Source organism: Loxodonta africana, chromosome 12 (assembly GCF_030014295.1).
Source record: "Loxodonta africana isolate mLoxAfr1 chromosome 12, mLoxAfr1.hap2, whole genome shotgun sequence".
Classification (NCBI taxonomy): Eukaryota; Metazoa; Chordata; class Mammalia; order Proboscidea; family Elephantidae; genus Loxodonta; species Loxodonta africana.
Window position 1 is genome coordinate 105,595,257 of NC_087353.1, and position 26,025 is coordinate 105,621,281.

A 26,025-nucleotide genomic window follows, 5' to 3' on the forward strand; every position below is an offset into this window, starting at 1 on the left:
TTTTTAGTCTTAGGAATTTCTCCTCCCAAAAGGAACACCAGAAGCTTCAAAAGTCCTTTCCACAACATTCAGCCAGGGAGCAGTCGAAGTAAACTGCTACTCCACGTCCTGACCTCAGCAGCACCCCTCCCCGCTCAACGGCACCCCTACCTCAGGGAAGCAGGTTCTGCACAGGGCCAGTGAGCTCACAGCCCTCCCCGACAGCCAGCTCTCTCCCAAACACACCTCAGACTCTGCATCTTTCCCATCTGTTTGGTCTTTCTTTGCCTACAAAAGTGGTTAGAGAAACAAGCCAGACTGCAAGCACCCAGCAGCGGCGCTTCACAGAAGCAAACAACGGGCCTGTGGTGAAGCAGCCCAGCTCCCTGGCATGGAGACCACCTAAAATCCCTTCAAAACAAGCAGTTGCTAAAAGTAGGTACACATTATGTAAAAAATTACATCCATTTACCTAACCCAAAACGGCTCCAGACTGTTCTGGATAGGAAAATCACATTTTTAGGAAATGGGGGGCGGTGGGGGGTGGGGGGTGGGGGGGGCGTTTAGCACCATATTTCTAATCACTAGCGCCTAAAATAATCTCTCACTAAATTTGTAACTTTCAAAAGCAAGATGCTTTTTTCATTTAAACTACAGCACACACTTCTCAATTTGTATGCTGCTATCCAAATTTGAAATTGACTTTAATTTCATGAGCAGCTAAAAAAGAACTAAAAAATCAAAGACAGGCATTAACTATTACGTAAGGTTTTCTTTTATTTAAAAGATCATTCACAAAATACCATATCCATAGATTTACTTTCTGTCATATAGCTGAATGTGTTAAGTGTTTGGAATCCTGTTCTTACATTTAAAAGTCAGCTGGGTCGCCCAGCAGTTTAGATGATTTGTTTTGTTCTTAATCTTTTCCACATTGAAGATGTAAGGAGGTCGTCTGAAAGCATCGGGTTTGATTACAACCACATAATGCATGTCTTTCTACATTAAGTGTTGGTGTTACAAATGGTTCTTATCTCGGAAGCAGACAGGACAGGTAGAGGCAAGGAAGGCGAGTTCTGTAAACTGCTGAGACCTTGGAACAAAGACACAGTAGAAGCCCGGGCTGGAGGGTTGGCGTGGACTACTCCCTAAGCACACTGCACTGCACAGGCCAGGCTACCCCTTGGCACTCCCCCGCCCCTCCCATGCTGGCCAGGGTCTCTTTCCCTAGGACTCTAGCTGCTGGCGGACCCTGAACTGCTCCCAATGGGACAGGCTGGGATTTGGGGGTTAAAGAATGTTTATGTAGTTCACAGAGGTATTCAAGCTCAAAAACAACTGCCTAACCCCCAATCCACAGACAAGTGCTGAAAACACCATACATGAGGATAATAAATTCGGCCCCGAAGACGAGGAGCAAGGCTGTCATTTGCAGCCACCTGGAAGCTATTTTAAGGTTCTCGATAACTCTGCATAGTGAAATTTTCAATTCATCAAGTGAAATAAAGTGCCAGATTCTATTCCATTTTTACTACAAATTTAAGGGGTGGTGGGACGTACACTTCTCGTTATGTTACACGGGGTAAAAGATAAACACAAGAGACAGACGCCAACACACAGACTACATGGATTTGGGAAAAGCAATGTAAGGACTTTATGGTCAGCCCAGCACAGCTCTACCACCAACACCTGACCCCCACAGTGCCTCAACCCAGAGGAAATGGGACAAGAAGGCAGTCTGTTTACATGTGGCCAGAGGGAGGAGCCCTCAAACACATCCGCCCGGTGAAAGAAATCACTAGCCTGGACCGCAGTCTGAAGGGCTACCATAAAGAAACTGTGAGCCCATGAGCACATTCAACCCATCCTCCATGTGAATGCCCACCAACATCTCACAACACTCTTTTTCAGGCTTCACCTTTTGAAATCTGAGCCTATTTTGCTTGAATAATCCACGTGGGCAGGGGCCGTGGAGACAAGACCACAGAGAAGTGGGGACAGGCAGGAATCGGTGAGGCATCGACAAATTATTTTTTCTTGTTTTTAAAACAAGGTGCCTCAGATTCTCTATGCTGATCTGAATAAAACCAAGATGCTATTCACTTTTTCAGTGACTTCTTTTCTGATTTTTTCCTTGGAAGTCACAGCAATACAGAACTCGACATGCAGGTCAGAAGAGAAGCACTGAGGAAAACCAAAGGGGATGACTGGAATCTGGCCAGTGCATCTAAAGTAAAAAAGAGAAACCAAGGAGAAAGATGAAGCAGCACCTCAACCCAAAGAGCTCCTCCCAAATGCTGGCTGCCTTCACTCCTCTACAGAAAACCATGTGCTGTGAGGAAGTCAGAAGAAAAAGGGACAGAAGGAAAAATGGGCAAGAGGTGGTAGGGGGAAAAAAAAAAAGCACAAAGCAGGCACTAGATAGACAGAGCAAAGCCAAGGATGTACTAAAAACCACTTGTTAACAGCTGACATGCATTCACAAGCTCTGAGTTTCCGCTGTAAGAAAGGAGGACAAATGTCAGGCGCAGGAACGGTAACTGCAGGGTGGCCAGTTCAGAGGGCTGGCCAGGCCGCGGTCCTGTCTGACTCTCCCCCACACCCCATTCCCTCCCAACCGCAGGCTCATTCTTGCTCTTTGTGAACGACTTCCTCTCTGGGCCTGGCTCCCCCGAAGATAGCAGAGTTGGGGTTGGCTACTTGATTGAGGGGTGTTGCGACTGTTCGAGGTTTAAGCTGAAGTCGTGGTCTCTGTGCTCTTTCCTCTGGGGGAGAAAAAACAAGGTTTGTAAAAAATGGATCCCAAGCCCCACTCAGGCAGAATGAGCAACACGATGCTGATCTCAACAACCCAGCCCAAGTTCTAACATTAACAGCCTCGAGGAACGACTGTCCCAACAGCTGGCAATGGACGAAAAGCAGCCGACGTTCCACTTAGGACCAAGAGGGCCGTCTACTGTAAACGCTGGATGTACATGAAGGCGACTGAGTTCTGTGGGGTGAAGTCAACGTTATCAACTTCCAAGCTATTGCCATACCTTCTGTGGGTTCTCTGAAATCCATATTGGATCCACGAAGGGGAGGGCCGTCTCGAAAACGACTCCCCATCGGAGGGCCTGTCCGCCGGTCACCGGGGCGACTCCCTCCCCTGCCTCCTAAGAAGTCATCCCTGAAGCCTGAAGAAGGAAGACGACACCGAATGATTTTTAAACTACTGTCTCAAAGATGCTTACACAGTATTCTGAGAACTGTTTGAGTTTAATTTCTTTTAAATTCGTTAGCTTGTCCAAAATCTGAAGTTTTTCCAACATAAAGAAAACGCACTGAAAATGGGTCCAAATGTGAACCTGCTGGGCAATTACAACACTAACAGGCTCTTTAAGTAAAAAAACAATCAGAATCTTAGGAGAGAAAAATACAATGAACTGCTGTTGAAATTCTTAGCTCGCAGCCAAGAGTGGACAACTACGACAGGAGAGTACGTTCTAACACAGCGTCAAAGAGAACAAACAAACCCTCCAAGCAGGCTCTATGCTGTTTTCTAACATAAATCTACAGTTATTGAAAAAGAGAAACCTGAAATTTAGAAGCATTTACAATTTACAACACAAAATCACACGAAAAGTTAGCTATGAAGACGAAATAAAAATATGAAGTCACCTCTAGGTGACACTTCCCATTTTCCTGTTTCTGCTGCTTTTCAGGCGTGGACCATTCTAAAATCAAAGCACCTGTGCGGGAAACGAAGCAGTTATCCACGTAAGCGCACCCGCTTCAGAGGGGGCCTATGGAGGGCAGGAGTGCCTCAGACCCCTCTGCGCCTCCTCTCTGCGCTCACTCACACATCTGCTCAAACTGTGAAAGAAGTAAACTGCGTTTCATTTAGAAATGTTGAGAGTAAGTTGCACTTCTCATCAGGGGGTGAAGGAAGAATACTTCCTCACGGATTTTCAGGAGTTTAGGCTTTAGTTTTGTATTTAAGTGAGAATCTTCCATGGGAGAGGAAGGATGTCAAGCTGATTAACTTCTAACAGCACAGCCTATTACAGTGAGCTTTCAGTAAACCAACTTAAAGAAATAAAGACAGTAACTTAACAAACGCGTTCCCTCCTTTAAAATTAGTTCTCAAAGACGACTACTTTTACTTACTGCAAAGATGGTGCCAATATAGAAAAGTTTTTAGGAACTCATCTTTGAGAAGCCCCTCAGAGCCTGTCTACCCTTCCCTGTTTCTCCAACACGGGGGTGGCAAGGTGTGTGGAAACAGATCAAGTGATGAGGAACCCAATTCAGAGACTGCGCTGAACCAGTATCAATTTTAACAAAACAAGTAATGAAAAGAATTCTAAAAAGATGTGGACCAACAGGAGCACTGCTTTGGATGAAAACATGTTTGGATGCCTACAGTCAAGTATGAGATTGTTCAGGAAGTCTGTTAATAACTAGACCTTCTACAGTTCATTAAACAAAATGAAGATTCAAACATTTAACCCAACATTTCCCTCAAACTATTTTAAACTGTGAACGGTACCTTTCCACTTGAGTATGGAAGTACAGTTACTCCGTTTTAATATGAGATCAAATAAGCTTTTACTACTGAAGTTTGGCATAAAGCAAGCTCGGTCCCACACTGGGAAAAAAATCAGCGAACATTAATCTCAAGTGACAGCGTCATTTCCAAACACCTTACGATATTATCTCTGGGGAGACTAGGCGGGAAAAGCAAGCTCTGACATCCGTAAGTATCTTATATCAAGTCTTTTGATGGCTTCTAAGAAGCCCACCGTTTGAGAATCTTTTCAGTTTTTGCTACAAAGTTTAGTTAACACAATGGTGGTGAGATTATTAAATCTGCATTCTCCTTCATACTTTCCTGCACTGCTTGAATTTTTTTTCTTAACAAGCATGTATCATTTTAAATATTAGTATCACTCTTCTAAAAAATAAAAAGATCCATTTTCACAAATAATGTATAAGACATCAAACTAGGCATTACTCTACCTAGAACAGAACACTTTTGGTTTTAGAAGTCACCAAAACACTGAAGTTCACATTTTAAGGCAGTCTCCGTGGCTACGTTCACTGAGCTAAGCCGATGGCAGGAAGGCCTTATCACCAAGGTTCACTTCCACAGCTCCTGACCTCTGAGCGCACCGTGTGGTTTCTGCAGCACCAAAGCCTACGAAACTGGTGGGTCGAACACCAATACTCGCTGATCCACTACTCCACTCCACTGGGGTTGGCTTTGAGGACACATTTGTTTGCTGCATGTTTCAATGAGAGACTAGTTTATACATAAAATCACAGGTTTGTAGGATTATACTATACTTTTATAAGTTCATTTCTGATTGGCTATAGGACTTTTAAGAATTAAATTATTCAACAGATAATTACGCATCTGCTTAGCTAAGGCAGTACTGGAAATGAATTAAAAAAAATTCTAGACTCACAAGATGCCTTGCACCAGCCTTTTCCTGACTTACCAATCACTTTACACCAAATTCTGTTCTGTCAGGGAGGGTGGGGGCGACAGGGGGCATGGGAACTGGGGACTGCAGGACAGACAATCCTGACACTTGTCTTATATCGCAGGGGTTGCAGAGAGAATCGAGTTTGTGGGAAAGAAACAGACTTTTTCCATTTTCTACCTTTCTGTAAGATCTGACATTTTTGCCATGTATACAAAACCCAAAAACCCAGGGCTGTCAAGTCGATTCCGACTCAGAGAAACCCTATAGGACAGAGTAGAACTGCCCCATAGAGTTTCCAAGGAGCACCTGGCGGATGTGAACTGCCGACCCTTTGGTTAGCAGCCGTAGCACTTAGCCACTAGGCCACCAGGGTTGCATACAAATTGTTTTAATTAAAAAGAAAATACACATTAGAGGTTAACGAATTCTTAGGAGACCAACCCTTTAAGGCCGAGGCCTGACATGCAAACTGACATCCTCAGCAAGCCATGGGGGCACCAAAGGGGGACTTGGCTGGTTAAGAAAAGGGAAGGGAAAGAAGACAGGTCTACCATTATGGGAATCAAATCTACTGCCCCTGAGAAAAAAACAGGCCAGCAGGACTACCTTTACCACCTTGGGAACCAGCTACGAGGCGTTCTAGAAGCTTCCAGAACCACTGTACTACTGCTGGAAGCAATGGTATTCACATTGTGCAGTACACAAAACCACACCAAGGAGTACCCCTGGGCTAGGTCCTGAGAAAGATACTGAATGAGGAAAAGGCAACAAACCTAAGAGGAGCAGTAGCTGAGGAAAGGCACCTGGGCGAGGTGGCTCAGTCTTATTGCCCATGGGTCACTTTCAAGTTCTACCCAAAACATTAGGGTCTAACACAGCCTTACTTGCATGCCTGGGCACCATCAGGAAAGTTTGATTTCGTGAAAGGACTAGAGAAGTAGTCCGGCCAGGTGGGCCACTCACAAGAAATGTGCATTAGCAGCAAGTCTGCTGGAAAAAAGGAAAGTGGCGACACTGTGAGTACCAACACCGGAACTGAGTCATCCCGGGAACCCCATCTGCCTCTAGATTCTCGAGAGCCACTCATTCCTGCGGACACACGGAAAAGATACAGTCGAGGTCGTATCATTACCCTGAGGCACAAACAAGGGAAAATTCATTTGGAAGATGTACAAGTCACGTGATGGGAAGTCAGTGGAGTCATTAAAGAGTTTCTGCTGTCAAGAGGAAAAAAACAGCAGGCCTGCAGAAATCATCTATTCTTTCTAGGACATTATGCACATTTTTAAAAGCTCACAAAAACCTCTCAGGCCTATGAGGTGGAGTCCTACAAGTAACTTTCGAGAGTTGTCATCTGTGGGTGCACGGCAAGTGTTCATGTTCAATGTTAGAAGCACCAATCACCTCTGTCGTCTGGTCCACCTTTCCTGAAGCCAAAGCCACCTTTATCTTGTTTTCTGCCTTCTGCAATGTCCACACGAAGTGACCGATCACCCAACAGCTAATAAGGGGAAAACAGTGTAAGTACTGGCAAGAAAAAACGTCCCAACTGCTACCATGACTGAGAAACCTGAGGATACTTACTGCGCCGTCGTAGGTCAAAGCTTCCTTAAGGGAATCCACCTCATCAAATTCTACATAGCAGAATCCTGGAAGGGAGAAAAGAAAGCCCCGATTCAAGTGCTTCTGGGATAAGGGTATGGTGGGCTGCCTATTCATACAGTTTTCCCCACATTAGAACTACCGTTTTTGAGTCTGAAAGAACATATTTTACTTTTCAATAAACAGAACTTCTGTGATAAAGTGCTAAACAAACGGGCACTGAAATGGCAGCTATATTTTCATAAAGCTCTCTTCTCTATGTGTTTACCACACTATTAAAACCTTTCTGGGGCACTGCAGAGCTCTCAGTTCTGACTTCCAAATGACTTTCTCTAATCTAACCTAACTGGGGCTTCAAAACAGACGTCAAATTCAGTAACTAAAGTGCTTTGAAGGAAGAGTCTGAAAGTGTCTGTAATACTCAGGTAGTAGATTTAAGATTGGCTTTACAAAGTTCAAAAATAGACCCTGAGCAAAAAGGACAGCCTCCCCTAGTTGTTATTAAAAGACAGATGGCCAAGATCCAAGCAGGTACCACTGACAACATATTTTCCCGACACTGAGTTCTGACGTAGCTTAGAAGCCGGGGAGGGAGGAGAGAATTCCGGGCAGAGGTCTGCCCCTTCTCTCATCTCTAAGCTCAGAATAAGCTGCTCCCCTGCCTGGAACACTCCTGTCCACATTCGTTCCTCTTACTCGTCCTCTGTTTAGCCTCAAGCCTCCTCCTGTCTGACAGGAAGTCCTGTCCTCCTGTCTGAACCCTAACCTGGGTTATGAGCCGCCCCTGCCCCATATGCTCACCCTGCCCCCTGTATCCCTTCCTGCCCGGAGCATTCATCCGCCTGCGTCACGATTACATTTTCTCGCCAAGGCCTAGTAGATCGTAAGTGCACTGAACGCAGGACCAAAGTCTTCTTGCTCACCCTCCGCAGAAGACAACTCCAAACCTGCTGCTACTTGTTTAGCTCCGCACCTGCCGGCAGGCCAACGGGGCAGAACCTACTTTCATAAGCTTAGCTGACGTATTGCTCACTTGCTATACACGGGCTTCTAAAGTAAAAACAAACCCTCAGAAAGACAAGAATACCTACCACCTACAAGCAAAACCACTCAGGTGAGCAATGTGGGCTCCACTCCTTGGGCACGCCCTGTCAGAAGTCCCTGTACTTTCCACGGATGTCCTTTGGGAGAATAAGGCAAACCCAACGTCCTGTGCCTTGCGGCACGCACTTAAATACCAGGGACAACGTTCATCTGAGCCTTCATTCTCACTCCCCTTCTGCTCAAGTGCCCTAGGAGGCCACCTACAAACACTGTCACTGTACCCGTAATCTGAGCCACCCACCCCAGAAATACATGCTCTGCAGTCACGAGTAGAGAGTGACAACACTTTAGATTATCTTCTGCATTTTACAGTAAACAACTAGATAACAGGAAAACTATCAAGAGAAACGTGTGTGCCTGCCAAAGTAAAACACACCTTTAAAAGTCCTCAGTTTTATCTGTCTCTTCTGCTGGCACAGACAGAACTGCTATACAGGCTAGGCACAGAGCAGTATTTGCTTGGGCATATGCCACACGTTTCTACAAACTAGGTACCTGTTAAACATTTTCTGCCCAAGTGAAACCGGAGATGTAGGAGTTAAAGATCTATCGTTATTTCAGCTCCTCGGACCAGGCAAGTATTTACACCACTTTTGTGATGAGAGTCCTCTGGTTCACTAACACATTCTGGCTCTCAGACCCACCTTCACAGTAACGTATAGGAAGATGTCCCCCACACTCACCTTTAAATTTGTCTGTGTCTTTGTCCCTGACTAGCCGTACACTCCTTATGCTGAGATCCTTAAAGATGGCGTCTATGTCGCCCTGAACTGTGTTAAAGGGCAGGTTTCCCACATACGCTGTGTAGGGGGGCTCTGTGGGCAGCTCCTTCTGGCTACGGGAACCATGGCCACCAGCGCTGCCACGGGACCTGAGAGGACAGACAGACAGCATTTAGGTCTGCGGTGGGCTCCCGGCCCAGCACCGCAGGTGAAGGGTTCAGCTTTGGTTTATTACCCAATAGCACACACTGACATTTTTCTGAAATTACAAAGATTATGAAACATGGTGAAAGCAACGTCCTCCAAGATGCATAAAGAATGTAAATTAACTTTTCCTCTGCAAAACCAAATTCAAACATATCCTAAGACAATAGGTTCCCTCCTATTCATTAGAATTAGTATTTGCAAAGTGTTAATATTCTAAAACCTGAGCAGATACCCACCCCCACACCCAGTAATATACAGAAGTCGCCTGTCCTGAAGGAATGCATTATATAATAAAACCTGCAAAAGCCGAAATCTGCCAGAGAAGGAAAACTCAAATATTGTCCACCAATAGAGGGTGACAGAAAAGTGGTGAGATGGCACCTGTCAGAGTCGGGATATCTGCACGACCCAGGAGAACAAGGCAGTCCTGTGAACTCTGACCGTGTTCAAATGAGTGGTTACTGAAGCGGCTGGAGTTCAACACACTCACAGTACAACTAATTTCCTCTACTGTCTGGTTATGGGTGAGAAGGATGGTCTAATGAACATTTAGACTTGGTTCAGCAAGTGTCATCTAAATAATACTCCTCACAGACTACTTCACGAGGTCCTGAAAATGTACAGTGCGTATTCCTAACCCATTTAAACCTCAACGTCATTCCTGAACTATAACAGTTATTTGTCAGCGGTTACATAGCTAAAAAGTGGCAAAGGCAGGACTTTGACTCCACCAGGCCAGTGTTAATTTGCAGAGCTACTGGGTTAAATGCCAGCTCTGCCGTTTCCTAGCCACGTGGCCTTGAGGGGTTACTCACCTTCTTGCACACTGAGTGGTGCAGTTACAGTGCTCTGCTGCTAACCAGAAGGGTGGCTGGGTCCACCCAGAGGAGGGAACAAGATACTCACATGACCTCAAATTATCACCCCAAAGATAACTTAAAAAAAAAAAAAAAATTTTTTTTTTTTAACTGTGTTTTCGGTGAAGGTTTATACAGTTTAGGCTCCCATTCAACAATTTCTACAAGACTGGTTCAGTGAGACTGGTTATATTCTTCACAATGTGTGAACATCCTCATGGCCTTCTGATGGTTCTGTTCCCATTAATCTAGTCTCCCTGCCCCCTTACATTCTCTTGTTTTAAAGTAATTGTTGACCGTTTGGCCTCATACAGACAATCTTTTAAAGGAGCACAGTATTCATGGGTGATAGTCTTTATTTTGTTAGCCAATCTGTTGTTTAGCTACAAGGTGACCTCAGGAGCTAGTTTTGGCTCCAGTTTAAAGAGTATCTCACACAGGTACACTTAAAAACAGAAAGTCCCCTCACAACAAAGACCTGTTCAGTCATCCTCTTTTCTGGGGAAATGTCATTTAAAAAAGTCTTGGAAAGCAATTTGATTTTCTATCTGGATACTGCTAGAATACCATAAGGAACTGTCATACCTTCCTCTGATAAACTCCAGCTATCTCAAATATCTGATAGTGAATAATATCACTACTTAAAATGATATTTTTCTAAAACAGAGGGACCAGGCCATGGTGATTCTTACATGGGTAAAATTTTTAAATTTACTAATTTAGAATCCTGCTACTTGCCGACAAGATGTCCTGCTTTATTCTAAGAACATCAGAGAGACAGATTACTAGTGATTTGTATCCCACTTATTCCTGCTTCCCTAGCTCTCCAATCAAGTAAGTAAATGTGATTTATTTGCATTTCAATATCCTTTGGAATAATAAAAAAAAAAAAACCCAGTGCTGTGGAGTCGATTCTGACTCATAGCGACCTTAAATGAGTCCTTTACAATAAAACTCCCTTATTCTTAGCTCCACAACCATAAAACCAAAAATATTTTCAATAAGATACTCTTTGGTAGTGTATACTAAATATATAGAGATTTAGTACAAACATTTGGAAGACTGTCAGTGCACAAAGGATGAATTATAATTAAAAACCCCTACTTTATATTCATTTATTCAACATTTAATTGAGTAACACATATAAATCATATATAACTATGTGCGTGCGTAGACACACATGCAAAAAAGCAAAAAGCTACAGTGACTTTTAAGATTTACGTGAGAACTTAGGGAGGGTGCTAGAGGGAGGGCTGAAAAGATGTCAGGCCTGACTCTTGACTGAGTAAAAGGGCAAGGAGATCCTTGACGTGGACGTAGGCTGCTGCCCAGGTGAATGCAAAGACAACCTGATCGGGCACTGATAAAAATGCAACAGGACAGGGAGCCTGCTTTCTTGCTTCAGGAAAGATAGAAACAATCCCGTTTTAGGCAAGTAATATTTCAAAAGCTAGCCAATTACCAAGTGAAAGTACCCAGCAGTTAACTGGTAATGTAATTCCAGAGCACATATAATATAAAACAGCCATGAACACTATCCTACCTGATTTGCCAGTCCTAGGACTTAAGTGATTTTTAGATTTTCATGGAGCAGTAGGGTTGGGGCCATCTAGGTACATTTCGATGTCTTCATGCTAACATTTGTGAAGTGTACCCTGTGTCAGAAACTGGAGACAAGGGTGGGTAAGACAAGCCCTGCAGAGCAAATGTATATAGTAGCATGATACAACCCTATTATCCACCTATTAATTATGAGTCAAAACTCAGAAAACTCTGAGCTCAAATTCCTATTAAATCTGACATTAGATTTGAAATGTGGGGGGGGGGGTCAGGAGTGGACACGGCTCTATATTCTGAACAAATAAACTGGGTTGCATAAAAACACTTCCTAAACCAGGTTCATATAGCACATGGCGGGGGGGGGCACACATTTGACACATGAGCTGGCTTGGTGCACGACCTCTGTGCCTCCCGTTTTCTTGTCTGTTATTGTATAAATATTTCAAGCCTTTATAAAGACTTTAACATTGACCATAAAAGCACTTCATGAGTACTGAGTGCTACATAAAGGCTTAATAACAATTCTAAGGTGTTGATGGGTAGAAGTGAACAATGCTTGAGGTTACCCTGTTCACGCAGAAGCACGTGGACAGGCAGCCTGAGAAGGCAGAACAGGAAACTGGTAAAAAAAACTGCAGGTCGCAGGTCTGTGCAGACCAGTCCTCCTCTCCAAAGCCCAGTTCAGAACGGGAACCCAAACTCAGGGTCTGTGCTGTGGACTCAGGCCATATTACCCCCACCACTGAGCAGGGAGCCTCCCTGGCTTGTTACTGCTTCTCACCATCCCTCGGGGACAGTCTGTTGATCTTAGAAAACAATATGTGAACGTTTTAAAGTAATAAATTACACAGTAATTTAGGAAATCCAACTATCAACCTTAGGAGTCCAACTTTTAGCTCCAAGTATGATCAAAATCCCTTACGAATCACTTTTCTTCACTCAAATACGGGAATTATCTATAAAGTTCAGGGCATGGTAGCGTCGAGTGCAAACCTCAGGCCCAGTCACACCTCAGGAGCTGATTATTTAACCTCGGGGTCAAGGTATCTGCGCATAAGAAATCACACCACAAGCAAAAGACTGCAGAAAATTTAGGACCGTGCTGAGCAGCCTCTCCATAGAGGAACCGCTGAGGGACGGTCTGACCAAAGGGTACAGCAGCAATAGGAACTTAGGCTCTACTGTCCAGACAGCAGACAGGGAAGCACTGAACTCTGAAGACCATTACACGTGACTTAGCAAAGACATTCAGGAGCAAGGCGAACAGAGGCAGAGCGACCAGAAAAGAAACAAAAGAGAAGAGTAGACATTACTAGGGCTGAGATTAGATTCAGAACACAGATGAAACAGAACATGAGATGCTCAAGGCTTATTTCCAACGTGCAAAGATAATGAAAAAAATGAAGGACACATGCTGTAACTAGAACATTTTTGTAAAAGACTTTTGGGCTATTTCTAGATGCATTAGAAACGACACTGAATTTAAACACTATTGCACTCCACCACCCTTCAGAGGTCGAGGCACACGGACTAGCGAGGACGAGGCTCTTCCCATGGCATCTGCAACACCAGGCAGTCCCTCTCTCCCTCTGCTGCTCAACAACTTGAGTCTTACAAGTACCACCAGAAACACTTACTAGCATGTATCATTTGAAATGTGGCACCCCCTAGATCCTACACAAAATCTCAGTAAGACTCCCTTTGTAACAATAAAAGGCAGGTGGCAACAAAGACAAAATTCAGTAAACGTACTTTAAAAAAATCAAAGAAAAGAAAGAAACCGATGGTCAATTTGTAACCTAATTCGTTTGTGGATAATAATAAAAAAAGGTTAAATTCTCTAAAGTCAAATTCTTATTTCATAAAAACCATTTTATACTATAAAAAATAAAACCGATCACAAAAATAAAACAAAATGTTTGCACATAACAAGCATGTAAAACCAAGTAATAGACCCATTCCTTTTGGGTTTTTCCCCTCTTATGTAGGCAAGACTAGCTTTGTTTTCCTTTTTTAAAATACTAATAGATAACTATTTTTTCAAACTTTATTAATAGACTTTTTTTAGAACACTTTTAGATTTGGAGAAAACTTGAGCAGGTTAAGCACAGAGCTCCCATACGCCCACCTCCACTGCAGTTTCCGTTGTTAGCATCTTACACTAGTGTGCTACATTTGTTACAACTGAGGAGCCAACACTGATACATTATTACCAAGTAAAAGCACCTTGTGGCCCCTGGTTAAGCACTCAGCTGCCTACTGAAAGGTGGGCAGTTGGAACCCATTGGCAGCTCCGCAGTCTGCTTCCCTGAAGATTTACAGCTTTGGAAACCCTGTGGGGCAGTTCTGCTCTGTCCTACAGAGTCGCTGTGAGTCGGAACCGACTGGGCAGCAATGAGTTTATGTATGAAGTTTCCAGAGCTTACCATCCTGACTCTCTTTTTTACAGGCTCTAGTTTGTTGACATCTTAAAATACCGTTCCAGAACAGATCACAACACCCCAGACTTAGCAGAGGCTGACACTGATCCTGCAACTGGACTCGGCTCGAATCTGGGCAGTGGCACCAAACCCCACCACTCATCGTATTCTTCACCACCAGACACCATCAGTGTTTGTTTTTTTAAAGCCAATGTCAGTTAAAACTGTCCTTGATGAAGCAGTAAAAATTATTAATTTTGTTAAATCCTGATCCACTGAATACATGCTTTTTAAATAGTCCATGTTACGAAACAGGTGGCACACATAAGGCGCTCCTGCTGCACACTCGGCTGGCTCCAGGCAAAGCACTCACACAGCTGAGCTGTAAGCTGAACTACGCTCTTTTCATGGAACACTATTTTTAACTGAAAGTGCTGACAAACTAGTCTTCAGACTTGGGTATTAGGTGGACACTTTTTTGAAAATGAATTAAGTAAGCCTGTCATTTCAAGGAAACAATAGTATTCATTGTCAATGATAAAATCTGAGCTTTTAAGCAAAAATTTGAATTTCTGAAAACTTTTATTCATCAACATAAACTTGACAGCTTCCCAATATTCAAAGACTTGTCTGGTGAAACTGGAGGTGAGATTAGTGAATGTGGTTTTGATACGGTATGATAAAATGTGTCGACCTTTGGAAAGCCAGAATAATTCAGCGGGCTAATTTTTCCCAAATGACCAATGCATCGATTTGCAAAACTTCCATTTGAAGTGGAAGTTATTATCAATGGATTTTAACAGAACAGTAAGAAAAGTTCTTCAGTAAGGTCTCAGAATCCACAATGCAACTAACCTTTAAAGAAAGTACCACTTGTCAGAGTTTTGGTGAATAAAAGAATATTCACACTCACCTGAAAAGGCTGTTAAAACATTCCTTCACTTTCCAACACATAAACAGCAAAAAGTGGATACAAAGGCAGTGATGAGAAATCAGCTGTCTTCTCCTAAGCAGGCCAGGTATTTTAAGAGTTTGTAGAATGTAAAACAGTGACATTATTCTGGCTGAACATTGCTTGTCTTGGAAAATAAGTTTTTTATGTTTTTTAAAAAATCCTTAGTTTTAATTTCTAATAAGGTAAATATTCAGATATAGTGTATTTGAAAAAAAGCTCTGGGGAGAGGAAATGAGTAACTAGACAGAGGACAAGTATCAACTTTGGTGAAGGGAAAGACAACACACATCATAGGGGAAGCCAGCACAACCTGACCAAGCAAAGTCACAGAAGCTTCCCAGACACATCCAAACACCTTGAGCAACCCAGTTGCTAGGCCTGAGGGCTGGGGACTGTGTCTTGGAAGATATCTAGGTCAACCGGCACAATACAGCTCATAAAACTTATGTTCTACATCCTACTTTGGTGAGTAGCATCTGGGGTCTTAACATCTTGTAAGTGGCCATCTACATAATGGTCCCATGCCCTCTGGAGCAAAGGAGAATGAAGAAAACGAAATACACAAGGACAATATTAGCCCAAAGGACTAAAGGACCACATGAACCACAGCCTTCAACAGCCCCAGCCCAGAAGAACTAGATGGTACCCAGCTACCACCACAGAACTCTCTGACAGGGACCATGACAGGGAACAAAACAGGAGAACAAATGTAGAACAAAATTCAAATTCACAAAAAAAGACCAGACTTATTAGTATGACAGAGACTAGAGGAACCCCCGAGATACGGCCCCTGGATGCCCTGATATGGTATGATAAAATGTGTCGACCTTTGGAAAGCCAGAATAATTCAGCGGGCTAATTTTTCCCAAATGACCAATGCATCGATTTGCAAAACTTCCATTCGAAGTGGAAGTTATTATCAATGGATTTTAATAGAACAGTAAGAAAAGTTTTTCAGTAAGGTCTCAGCCACTCCCAAAGCCCACTTCTAAGCCAAAGATGAGACAGGCCCATAAAACAAACAATCACACACGTGAGGAACGCACTCCTTAGTTCAATCAAGTGCTTGGGACCAAACGGGCAACTCTTGTCCAAAGGCAAGACGAGAAGGAAGGGACAGGAAACCTAGACAAATGGACATGGAAAACCCATGGAAAGGGGGAGAGCGCTAACACACTGTGGGGACTGCAACCAATGTCACAAAACAATTTGCATATATATTTTTGAAATGAGAAACTAACATGTGCTGTAAACTTTCACCTAAACCACAATAAAATTAAAGAAATAAAGAGAGAAAAAAAAGGTCTTTGGGGGTACTCACTAATGTTAAGAGGGTAACGAGTTCTGAGCCCACAAAGTCTGTGATTTGCTGTTCTAGATGAAGTACATCAGCGCCAGCTGCCATCAAGCTGGTCCTGACTCACGGTGACCCCACGAGTGTCAGAGCAGAACTGTAACCGACAGGGTTCTCAAGCGGTGATTTCTCACCAGTAGATGGCCAGGCCTTTCTTCTGAGGGGCTTCTGGGTGGGCTTGAATCTCCAACTTTCTGATGAGCAGCTGAGCACATTAACTGTTTGCACCACTCAGGAACTCCAGACAGACAAAGCAAACACCAAAGAAGAGGCTCAGAGGCCTTTCAGTTGACCGAAAAGCTATTTGAACGCTCCAAGAATGCACCTGACTGCATAAACTAACAGAACAGCGTGCAGAACAAGGGAGATTATGGGTCCAGTCTATCCTACTCGGTACTGACTGGAGGTACCGTGTTGTAAGTAGAGTATCTCACTGAATTCTCCCAACAGCTCTGTAGAGGAGTTTCTACCTCACAGTTGGGGAAATGAGGCCCAGAGAGGTAAAGTCGCTGGCTACAGATCAGCTAACACATGGCGGAGCGGACACTCAATCTCTGGTCTGCCTGATTCCAAAGCCAGGGCGTTGGTCTGCACTGCTTCCCAGAGATCTCTCAGTAAGCCTTTTCACAGAAAATAATGAATTGAAAGCAAGCACTGGTCATCACGGAACTGTTGGTGGAACACTGGGGAGGGAAGAAAGAAGGACGACAACCAAACGTAACCTCTGACAGGTAAAGAGGATTTCAGAATAACCTTTTCAATACCTTTACAATTCTGGTATCAAAGTGACATTTTTGTATACTACTTTCCTTCCTGTTCTAAGGGTTAACATATAGGCCTTTACATTTGGGCAGAGATGACAAGCTTCAGTCCCACAGGACTAGAATTCAACTCTCTTGCTACCTCCAAGCTCCAATTTAGTTCTCAGGGTTTTTTTTTTTTTAAGCACTCATAAAGCTTTGCTGCAATTACTCACTAATGACAAATGAAAAAATAATTAGCAAACTGCCAACAAAGTACATTCAAGATCTGGTACAATCACCTCTTGAAAATTTGCTTTTGAGCAACAACTAAGTCCCTGGTTCTCTTTGGCTGCTGGCACATCCCACCTGCCTCCAAGTGTAGGACTAGAAAAGGAGGCATCTGAAATCCAAGCTGTTCAAGAGAGCTTCCCGACTACTGTTCTGATTATCAAACACTACCACAAAATAAACTTACGGGGAATGTAAACTTATTGATTAAAACCATACGTTTCAGACCTGGGTCACCTATGACCCTAGTTTAAGGTGTTTCAGACTAGGGGAAGACGCCTTACAAAAGTACCAAACAAAACAATGTAAGGCTGGCCTTGAATAGGTGGACTCTTTAACATTCAGACACTGTATCCGGGTGCAACCGAACAAAAGCACCGAGACATTTGCTGATGTCAGCATAATTCAAATAACAAAAAAATTATCATTAAAGGGTATCTGGTCAACTACAGGAAACCCCGGTGGTACTGCGGTTAACAGTTTGGCTGCTAACCAAAAGGCTGGCAGTTTGAATCTACCAGGCACTCCCTGGGTTGCTATGACTCGAACTGACTCAACGGCAATGGTTTTTTCATTTGGTTTCATCAACTATAGGGTTGCCATGAGTCAGAACTTACTCCATGGCAAAGGGTTTGGTCAACTATAGGGTTGTTATGAGTCAGAACTTACTTCATAGCAAAGGGTTTGGTCAACTATAGGGTCGTTATGAGTCAGAACTTACTCCATGGCAAAGGGTTTGGTCAACTATAGGGTCGTTACGAGTCAGAACTTACTCCATGGCAAAGGTTTGGTCAACTATAGGGTCGTTTTGAGTCAGAACTTACTCCATGGCAAAGGGTTTGGTCAACTAGGATTGCTATGAGTCAGAACTTACTCGATGGCAAAGGTCTGGTCAACTATAAGGTCGCTATGAGTCAGAACTTACTCGATGGCAAAGGGTCTGGTCATCTATAGGGTCGCTATGAGTCAGAACTTACTCCATGGCAAAGAGTTTGGTCAACTATAGGGTTGCTATGAGTCAGAACTTACTCCATGGCAAAGGGTTTGGTCAACTGTAGGGTTGCTATGAGTCAGAACTTACACGATGGCAAAGGTCTGGTCAACTATAAGGTCGCTATGAGTCAGAACTTACTCCATGGCAAAGGGTTTGGTCAACTATAGGGTCGTTTTGAGTCAGAACTTACTCCATGGCAAAGGGTTTGGTCAACTATAGGTTCGCTATGAGTCAGAATTTACTCGATGGCAAAGAGTTTGGATTTTTTGGGGTTGGTCAACTATAACACTGCATCGCTAAATTTCAGACCACAATCACTGATAACTCCCGATCTCCTAAAATTAAAAACAGTGACCCTTCAGAATACGAGTGCTTTTCCACAGACCACACCACTCCATCTATGGTCCTCTGTGAGGTACCCTGACCCAGTCTAGACACTGCGTAAGTCAACACACAAAATCACCGACAGGTTTTATAAACTACTTTTAGGAAAGAGCAATAGTTTCTATGTACTTTTACAGGAATGTAAAGCCAAATGGAAAATTCCAAGGAGGTCAGGTGTAGAAGATGCTTAAAAGAAAAGACAAAAAACCAAACCTGTTGCCGCTGAGTCAATTCCGACTCATAGAGACCCTATCGGACAGAATAAAATTTCAAAGGAGCGGCTGGTAAATTCGAACTGCTGACCTTTTGGTTAGCAGCCTAGCTCTTAACCAGTTGTCACCAGGGTTAGGAAGCTTAGGAGAGTCTAACTTCAACTCCTAAAGTTACCAGAAGACTTTATTGTCTAAAGGTAAGATTAAAAAAACAAAACAAAGAACCCAGGCTCGGTATATTACGACCACCTTATTGTCCAGTCCCATTACAACTAAAACCCCTTGGATCTGCCTTAAATTGAATTCCACTCTGTTTAAGCACAGAAGAGTTCCTGGGTACTACTGAACATTTTTTGAAACTAGAGGGAGAAAAAAAAATCCAAATGACTAGTTACTAGATTCAAGATGAATGAAGCACAAATTTGGTGTCTAGAAACCTACCCCAAAGGCAACAATTCCAAGTCATCCAACATCTATTTCTTTTTTATTAGCAAATAAAATATCCTTTGAAATACCATAACAGGTAGCTCCACCCCCCAACTTCCATGTTATAGTGTCAGGCTTGATACTGGCTACACTCCTGCACCAATACAAGCCTTTGTTTAAGTCATTCCCAAACCCAGGTATTAAAAGTGATCATTCTTCACCAAACAAAGATAGTTTGGGGCTGTAACCCAGGAGAGGGGACACCTCAGTAGGTACCACTGGGGTGTTAATCCTGGGAAAGTTATCCATTCTGTCTCTTTTACAAAGTCCAAGTGGGCCCTTGACAAACAGCAAGGTGTCTTACACACCATCTTCTCAATTCTCTATGAGGTACCCTGTATTAGGGGGAAAACACACACAACAACAGAGCATTAGGGGGAAAACACACACACAACAGTGCAGGTTCCTGGAATTAAACGCCCTAAGCTTTTTATTCACCACTCAAGGGTCTTTCTTGTCAAGAAAGAGCTTCAACTGTAGCCTTCTGCGTTTGACCAAACTCAGGAAGAGCCTAAATGCCATCCCCTTTGCAGGTCAGAACGGAAAACCAGAGGGAAATACAATTCTCTGCCAGGACGCACACAGTGCTTGGCAACAGGCACTATGACCCCTCGGAAAGATTAAAAAGTTTTTTTTTTAAAAAAGCTACAATGTATTTGTTTTCGTTGGTTCCCCCGCCGCCCGCCGTGAATCAGGCCGCTCCCGGGCTCCGGCCCCCAATCTGTCCCCCTCGGCCTCCGACCTGGCCTCAGCCGGCTGCCGGCGAGGAGGACCCGGGCCCGGGGAAGGCGGCACCCCGAGCCCCAGAGGCACCCCGAGCCCCGGCTGCACCCCGAGCCCCAGAGGCACCCCGAGCCCCGGCTGCACCCCGAGCCCCGGCAGCGCCCCGGCAGCCCCGGCTGCACCCCGAACCCCGGCAGCGCCCCGGCAGCCCCAGCGGCACCCCGAGCCCCGGCTGCACCCCGAACCCCGGCTGCACCCCGAGCCCCAGCAGCGCCCTCCCGGGGGACGCGGCGGAAGCGGAGCTTGGCCTCGGGGCGCGGCCGCGGCTGCCAGGGGGCGACGGGGCGCGAGGCGGGCGACACGCCGGGGTGGGCGGCAGCCACACGAAGGACGCGCCGACGAGCAGGGCCCGGGAGCCCAACGGCCGCGACCCCGCCGGGCGCGCCATTTCCAGGCCCCGCGCCTCCCAGGCCTCAGGGCGCCTCCCAGGCTCTGGGCCCGCCCGCCCCGGAGAGCTGAGCGCCCGCCGCCCCGAGCGCCCGAGCCCCGAGCCCCGAACCCGCCGCCTGGCCGCAGCCCGCGCGCCCGCCGCCTCACCCTCTGCCGCCGCCGAAGCTGCTGTAGGCCCGATCGTCGTAGGTGTCGAAGTCCGCCATTTGCCGTCTCCTCCGAGGGAACCAGGCTGCGCGCCCAAGGACCCCGCGCTCCGCCCCGCCCCGCCGCCGGGCTGTCCGCCGCGCCGCCTGATCGCAAATCGCACGCACGCGCGGGGGCGCGCACGCAAGCCGCGCCCGGCCTGCGCCCCGGGCTCTCCTGGCCACGTGGCTCTCCTGGCCACGTGGCGCGGCGCGGGGTCCCGGGCCGCCCTCCTTCCTGCCGGCTCGGCCCGGCCCGACGGCCCACCGGCCCGCCCGGCCCATTGTGTGCTGGCCCGGTGCCGTCCCCCCCCCCCCCCCCGCCGCGGCTGCCCCGCGCTCCCGGCTGCGCCCCTCCGGCCTCGCCCCGACCCTGCGCGGCCCCTCTCCCGGCCGGGGGTGGCCGGGTGACAGCAGAGCGAGGGCCGCCTTCCGCAGGGTGCAGAGCGCGCGGAGCTGAGGGTGCTGGGGCGAACCCCGAGCGGAGACAGGGTGCTGGGGCGAACCCCGAGCGGAGACAGGGTGCTGGGGCGAACCCCGAGCGGAGACAGGGTGCTGGGGCGAACCCCGAGCGGAGACAGGGTGCTGGGGCGAACCCCGAGCGGAGACAGGGTGCTGGGGCGAACCCCGAGCGGAGACAGGGTGCTGGGGCGAACCCCGAGCGGAGACAGGGTGCTGGGGCGAACCCCGAGCGGAGACAGGGTGCTGGGGCGAACCCCGAGGGAAGACTGGGTGCTGGGGCGAACCCCGAGCGGAGACAGGGTGCTGGGGTGAACCCTGCCCTCGGAGGTCTACGCCGCGCCTGGCTGTTGGGGGGCGGGGGTCACAGGGTATAGGCGGTGGTTAAACGAGGGAGTCGTTGGGCCGGGAACAGTGGAACCCAGACGTGAAGTCCATTCTCTGGCGGCTGCAGAGAGTGAATTTGCAATGCCGATTAATCGATTAATCGCCTGGCTGATTTCTCAGGTTTTAGACCGAGATGGCAGTAAGGTCAGATACTCCTACCGTGGAGGTACCGATGTTGACAAGCCCTACTGTGTTTTCGGCCCAACTTAAAGGAATTTCACAGAATCTTCTTGCAGTGTATACCCAGGTATCTTACACTCACACAGTATTTTTATATATTAAACATTTTACCATACCTTAGCCCTGTACCGGGGTTGGCAAAGCAGCCGTTAACTCATTTTTTGTTTTTCTGTCCCTTTTTCTTTCCGAGTAAGAGAACAGGAACTTTGACATCGGTTAAGAGCTTGGCTGCTGACCGAAAGGTTGCTGGTTCAAACCCACCCAGTGGCTCTTTGGGAGAAAGACCAGATGGTCTGCTTCCCTAAAGATTACTGCGTAGAAAACCCTATGGGGCAGTTCTATCCTGTCACATGGCACCTAACAGCAACAACAGACTTGGCCTGGGTTCTTCCTCCAACTGGTTGTGTGACCTCAGGTACGTTACCTAAGCTCTAACAGCTCAGTTTCCTCACCTTTTGAGAAACGACAGCAGTTACCTCTTCAGTGTTGTAAAGATTAAACGAGTAAATATTTGTTAAAATCCTAGCACAAAATAATATGTATTTGGCATGTACCATGTGTCTGGTACCCTTCTGGTGTTTTACATATATAATTTCCAAATTTCTTTACAGCTGAGGAAACAGGCCCAGAGTAAGCAAGTGACTCGCGGGAGGTCACGCAGCTTTGACTTCCTACCACACGACTCAGAGAAGAACCAATGGTTTGTCCTCTCCCTCCACAGCTTTAAGTTAGGTCCCTCCTCCACATCCCTGCCCCGTAGCTCCATTGCTGTTAAAATGCACCTGAATGCGTTTTAGGGGGCAGTGGTGGTTCGGAGGTAGAAGTCTTGCCTGTCATGCTGGGTTTGACTCTCAGTCGGTGTAGCCCAGGCACAGTCACCACCTGTCTGCCAGTGGAAGCTTTGGTGTTCTCTGATGCTAACTTCCAGACAGACTGTCAGCCAGTGGAAACCCTGTGGATCACAACAGTTCGAGCCTGTTGTGCGTGGTGTCACCATGGGTTGGAGGCCAACTCGACGGCAGCTGACAACAACAACAACAAATGGCATTTTAATAAATGAAACCTTAGTAATTATTCCTGGATAGCCTTAACATTTCTTATTCCAAAGTCTGTGCATTTTTAGTCCAAAGTCACCTCGAGGTGATGTCCTGGAGGACAGGGACCACATAGAGGAGGCTCTGTCTGTCATCTCTCACAGGACCCTACAGGAGAGGAAAGACGGGTAATTTATTAGCAATGAAGTAAAGGGAGGGAGAGCTCCTAGGAAGGCCTATGGCTGGGCCTCCCTCAGCACCAGGACCTCCATGGGTTATCCCCTCCCTCCTGGCTTAGTCCCCGTTTCCACCCAGCAGAACCCGAGACCAGTCGCTTGGACCACACTCCCAGACTCCAATCCGTAGGCCTGTCTCTTGGCTTCAAGCACACAGTCTACCTCCCACACAGGATCCAGAGGATTGAACGCAACTTAAGAAAGTTCCATAAACGGAGCATGTGCCTCAATGACAAAAGTTAGTTGTCCAGTCAGGTTTGCTCCTAATTTGCTTCCTAATTCCTTCCCCAGAGTGGATATCCCAGCCTTTACTAATTCACTTGAGCCCTAGGGGAAGGACAACCCCTTTGAAGGCCCGACTCAGACGTCACCTCTGAGAAGCCTTTGGTGTCATAGTGAAACCAGTGGCTTCACGTTTCAAACTGCCTGTGTTCAAATTCGAGCCACCAACTACTAGCTGTGTGACTTCAGGCAAGTTGCTTAATCTCTCTGAACCGAGTTCTTCGTCTATAGGAGTAATAGTCCTTGTGGTACTGGTTTTCACTATTCTTGCTATTTTTAAGGTCTGAAATATTGGTATTTGTTGGTGCCATACTTCTAATTGTTTTAAAAAATCTGAAATATTGTTTTCGTGTGGAATTAAGATCATTGACGTAAATATTCAATTTATATGAAAAGACATGCTGATACTCTACAAATGTACATAGACCCTTCTCTTGCAAGCACAAGCGTTACTCGGGGTCAGAGGCTTTGCCGACAAGTGAGTGTGGACGTGAGAAAATTGAAACTGACACATGGAATCTCCACCTATAACCCTCCTGCTCGATCTCAGAGCTCAGACACAGAGCAGCAGTCCCCACAAGGTGAGTCAGCCACACATGGAATCTCCACCTATAACCCTCCTGCTCGATCTCAGAGCTCAGACACAGAGCAGCAGTCCCCACAAGGTGAGTCAGCCACACATGGAATCTCCACCTATAACCCTCCTGCTCGATCTCAGAGCTCAGACACAGAGCAGCAGTCCCCACAAGGTGAGTCAGCCACACATGGAATCTCCACCTATAACCCTCCTGCTCGATCTCAGAGCTCAGACACAGAGCAGCAGTCCCCACAAGGTGAGTCAGCCACACATGGAATCTCCACCTATAACCCTCCTGCTCGATCTCAGAGCTCAGACACAGAGCAGCAGTCCCCACAAGGTGAGTCAGCCACACATGGAATCTCCACCTATAACCCTCCTGCTCGATCTCAGAGCTCAGACACAGAGCAGCAGCCCCCACAAGGTGAGTCAGCCACACATGGAATCTCCACCTATAACCCTCCTGCTCGATCTCAGAGCTCAGACACAGAGCAGCAGTCCCCACAAGGTGAGTCAGCCACACATGGAATCTCCACCTATAACCCTCCTGCTCGATCTCAGAGCTCAGACACAGAGCAGCAGTCCCCACAAGGTGAGTCAGCCACACATGGAATCTCCACCTATAACCCTCCTGCTCGATCTCAGAGCTCAGACACAGAGCAGCAGTCCCCACAAGGTGAGTCAGCCACACATGGAATCTCCACCTATAACCCTCCTGCTCGATCTCAGAGCTCAGACACAGAGCAGCAGCCCCCACAAGGTGAGTCAGCCACACATGGAATCTCCACCTATAACCCTCCTGCTCGATCTCAGAGCTCAGACACAGAGCAGCAGTCCCCACAAGGTGAGTCAGCCACACATGGAATCTCCACCTATAACCCTCCTGCTCGATCTCAGAGCTCAGACACAGAGCAGCAGCCCCCACAAGGTGAGTCAGCCACACATGGAATCTCCACCTATAACCCTCCTGCTCGATCTCAGAGCTCAGACACAGAGCAGCAGTCCCCACAAGGTGAGTCAGCCACACATGGAATCTCCACCTATAACCCTCCTGCTCGATCTCAGAGCTCAGACACAGAGCAGCAGCCCCCACAAGGTGAGTCAGCCACACATGGAATCTCCACCTATAACCCTCCTGCTCGATCTCAGAGCTCAGACACAGAGCAGCAGCCCCCACAAGGTGAGTCAGCCACACATGGAATCTCCACCTATAACCCTCCTGCTCGATCTCAGAGCTCAGACACAGAGCAGCAGCCCCACAAGGTGAGTCAGCCACACATGGAATCTCCACCTATAACCCTCCTGCTCGATCTCAGAGCTCAGACACAGAGCAGCAGCCCCCACAAGGTGAGTCAGCCACACATGGAATCTCCACCTATAACCCTCCTGCTCGATCTCAGAGCTCAGACACAGAGCAGCAGTCCCCCACAAGGTGAGTCAGCCACACATGGAATCTCCACCTATAACCCTCCTGCTCGATCTCAGAGCTCAGACACAGAGCAGCAGCCCCCACAAGGTGAGTCAGCCACACATGGAATCTCCACCTATAACCCTCCTGCTCGATCTCAGAGCTCAGACACAGAGCAGCAGCCCCCACAAGGTGAGTCAGCCACACATGGAATCTCCACCTATAACCCTCCTGCTCGATCTCAGAGCTCAGACACAGAGCAGCAGCCCCCACAAGGTGAGTCAGCCACACATGGAATCTCCACCTATAACCCTCCTGCTCGATCTCAGAGCTCAGACACAGAGCAGCAGCCCCCACAAGGTGAGTCAGCCACACATGGAATCTCCACCTATAACCCTCCTGCTCGATCTCAGAGCTCAGACACAGAGCAGCAGTCCCCACAAGGTGAGTCAGCCACACATGGAATCTCCACCTATAACCCTCCTGCTCGATCTCAGAGCTCAGACACAGAGCAGCAGCCCCCACAAGGTGAGTCAGCCACACATGGAATCTCCACCTATAACCCTCCTGCTCGATCTCAGAGCTCAGACACAGAGCAGCAGTCCCCACAAGGTGAGTCAGCCACACATGGAATCTCCACCTATAACCCTCCTGCTCGATCTCAGAGCTCAGACACAGAGCAGCAGTCCCCACAAGGTGAGTCAGCCACACATGGAATCTCCACCTATAACCCTCCTGCTCGATCTCAGAGCTCAGACACAGAGCA

The 26,025-nt window shown here is 46.7% G+C and overlaps 1 protein-coding gene and 1 long non-coding RNA gene across 4 annotated transcripts; one reads left to right on the top strand and one right to left on the bottom strand.

Moving 5' to 3' along the window:
• Positions 1 to 736: 736 nt before the first annotated feature.
• Positions 737 to 20,766, bottom strand: EIF4H (eukaryotic translation initiation factor 4H). The gene is made up of 6 exons (XM_064296106.1): positions 20,659 to 20,766; positions 8,840 to 9,027; positions 7,035 to 7,099; positions 6,855 to 6,951; positions 3,018 to 3,155; positions 737 to 2,744 (listed from the first exon to the last, which is right to left on the bottom strand). Exons 1-6 carry the CDS (start codon positions 20,715 to 20,717, stop codon positions 2,605 to 2,607), a joined length of 687 nt encoding a protein of 228 aa, XP_064152176.1. The 5' UTR covers positions 20,718 to 20,766; the 3' UTR covers positions 737 to 2,604.
• Positions 20,767 to 21,038: 272 nt separating this feature from the next.
• LOC111752453 (uncharacterized) lies at positions 21,039 to 23,874 on the top strand. Of its 3 annotated transcripts, XR_010323730.1 has the most exons (4): positions 21,039 to 21,135; positions 21,663 to 21,789; positions 21,913 to 22,137; positions 22,334 to 23,872. It is a non-coding gene; the product is annotated as an uncharacterized LOC111752453 (long non-coding RNA). The 3 variants fall into 3 exon arrangements; XR_010323731.1 differs by lacking the exon at positions 21,039 to 21,135 and having other exon boundaries at positions 21,144 to 21,789; positions 21,917 to 22,137; positions 22,334 to 23,874; XR_010323729.1 differs by lacking the exon at positions 21,039 to 21,135 and having other exon boundaries at positions 21,144 to 21,789; positions 22,334 to 23,873.
• The last annotated feature ends 2,151 nt before the right edge of the window (positions 23,875 to 26,025 follow it).

Excerpts from the sequence above, each read along its gene's own strand:
- EIF4H (XM_064296106.1), bottom strand. The coding sequence starts at position 20,717 with ATGGCGGACTTCGACACCTACGACGATCGGGCCTACAGCAGCTTCGGC. Across the intron at positions 3,156-6,854 it reads AGGTGGACCAGACGACAGAG|GCTTCAGGGATGACTTCTTA; the intron begins GTGATTGGTGCT and ends TTCCTTCTTCAG. Across the intron at positions 2,745-3,017 it reads TTTCAGAGAACCCACAGAAG|AGGAAAGAGCACAGAGACCA; the intron begins GTATGGCAATAG and ends TTTCTCCCCCAG.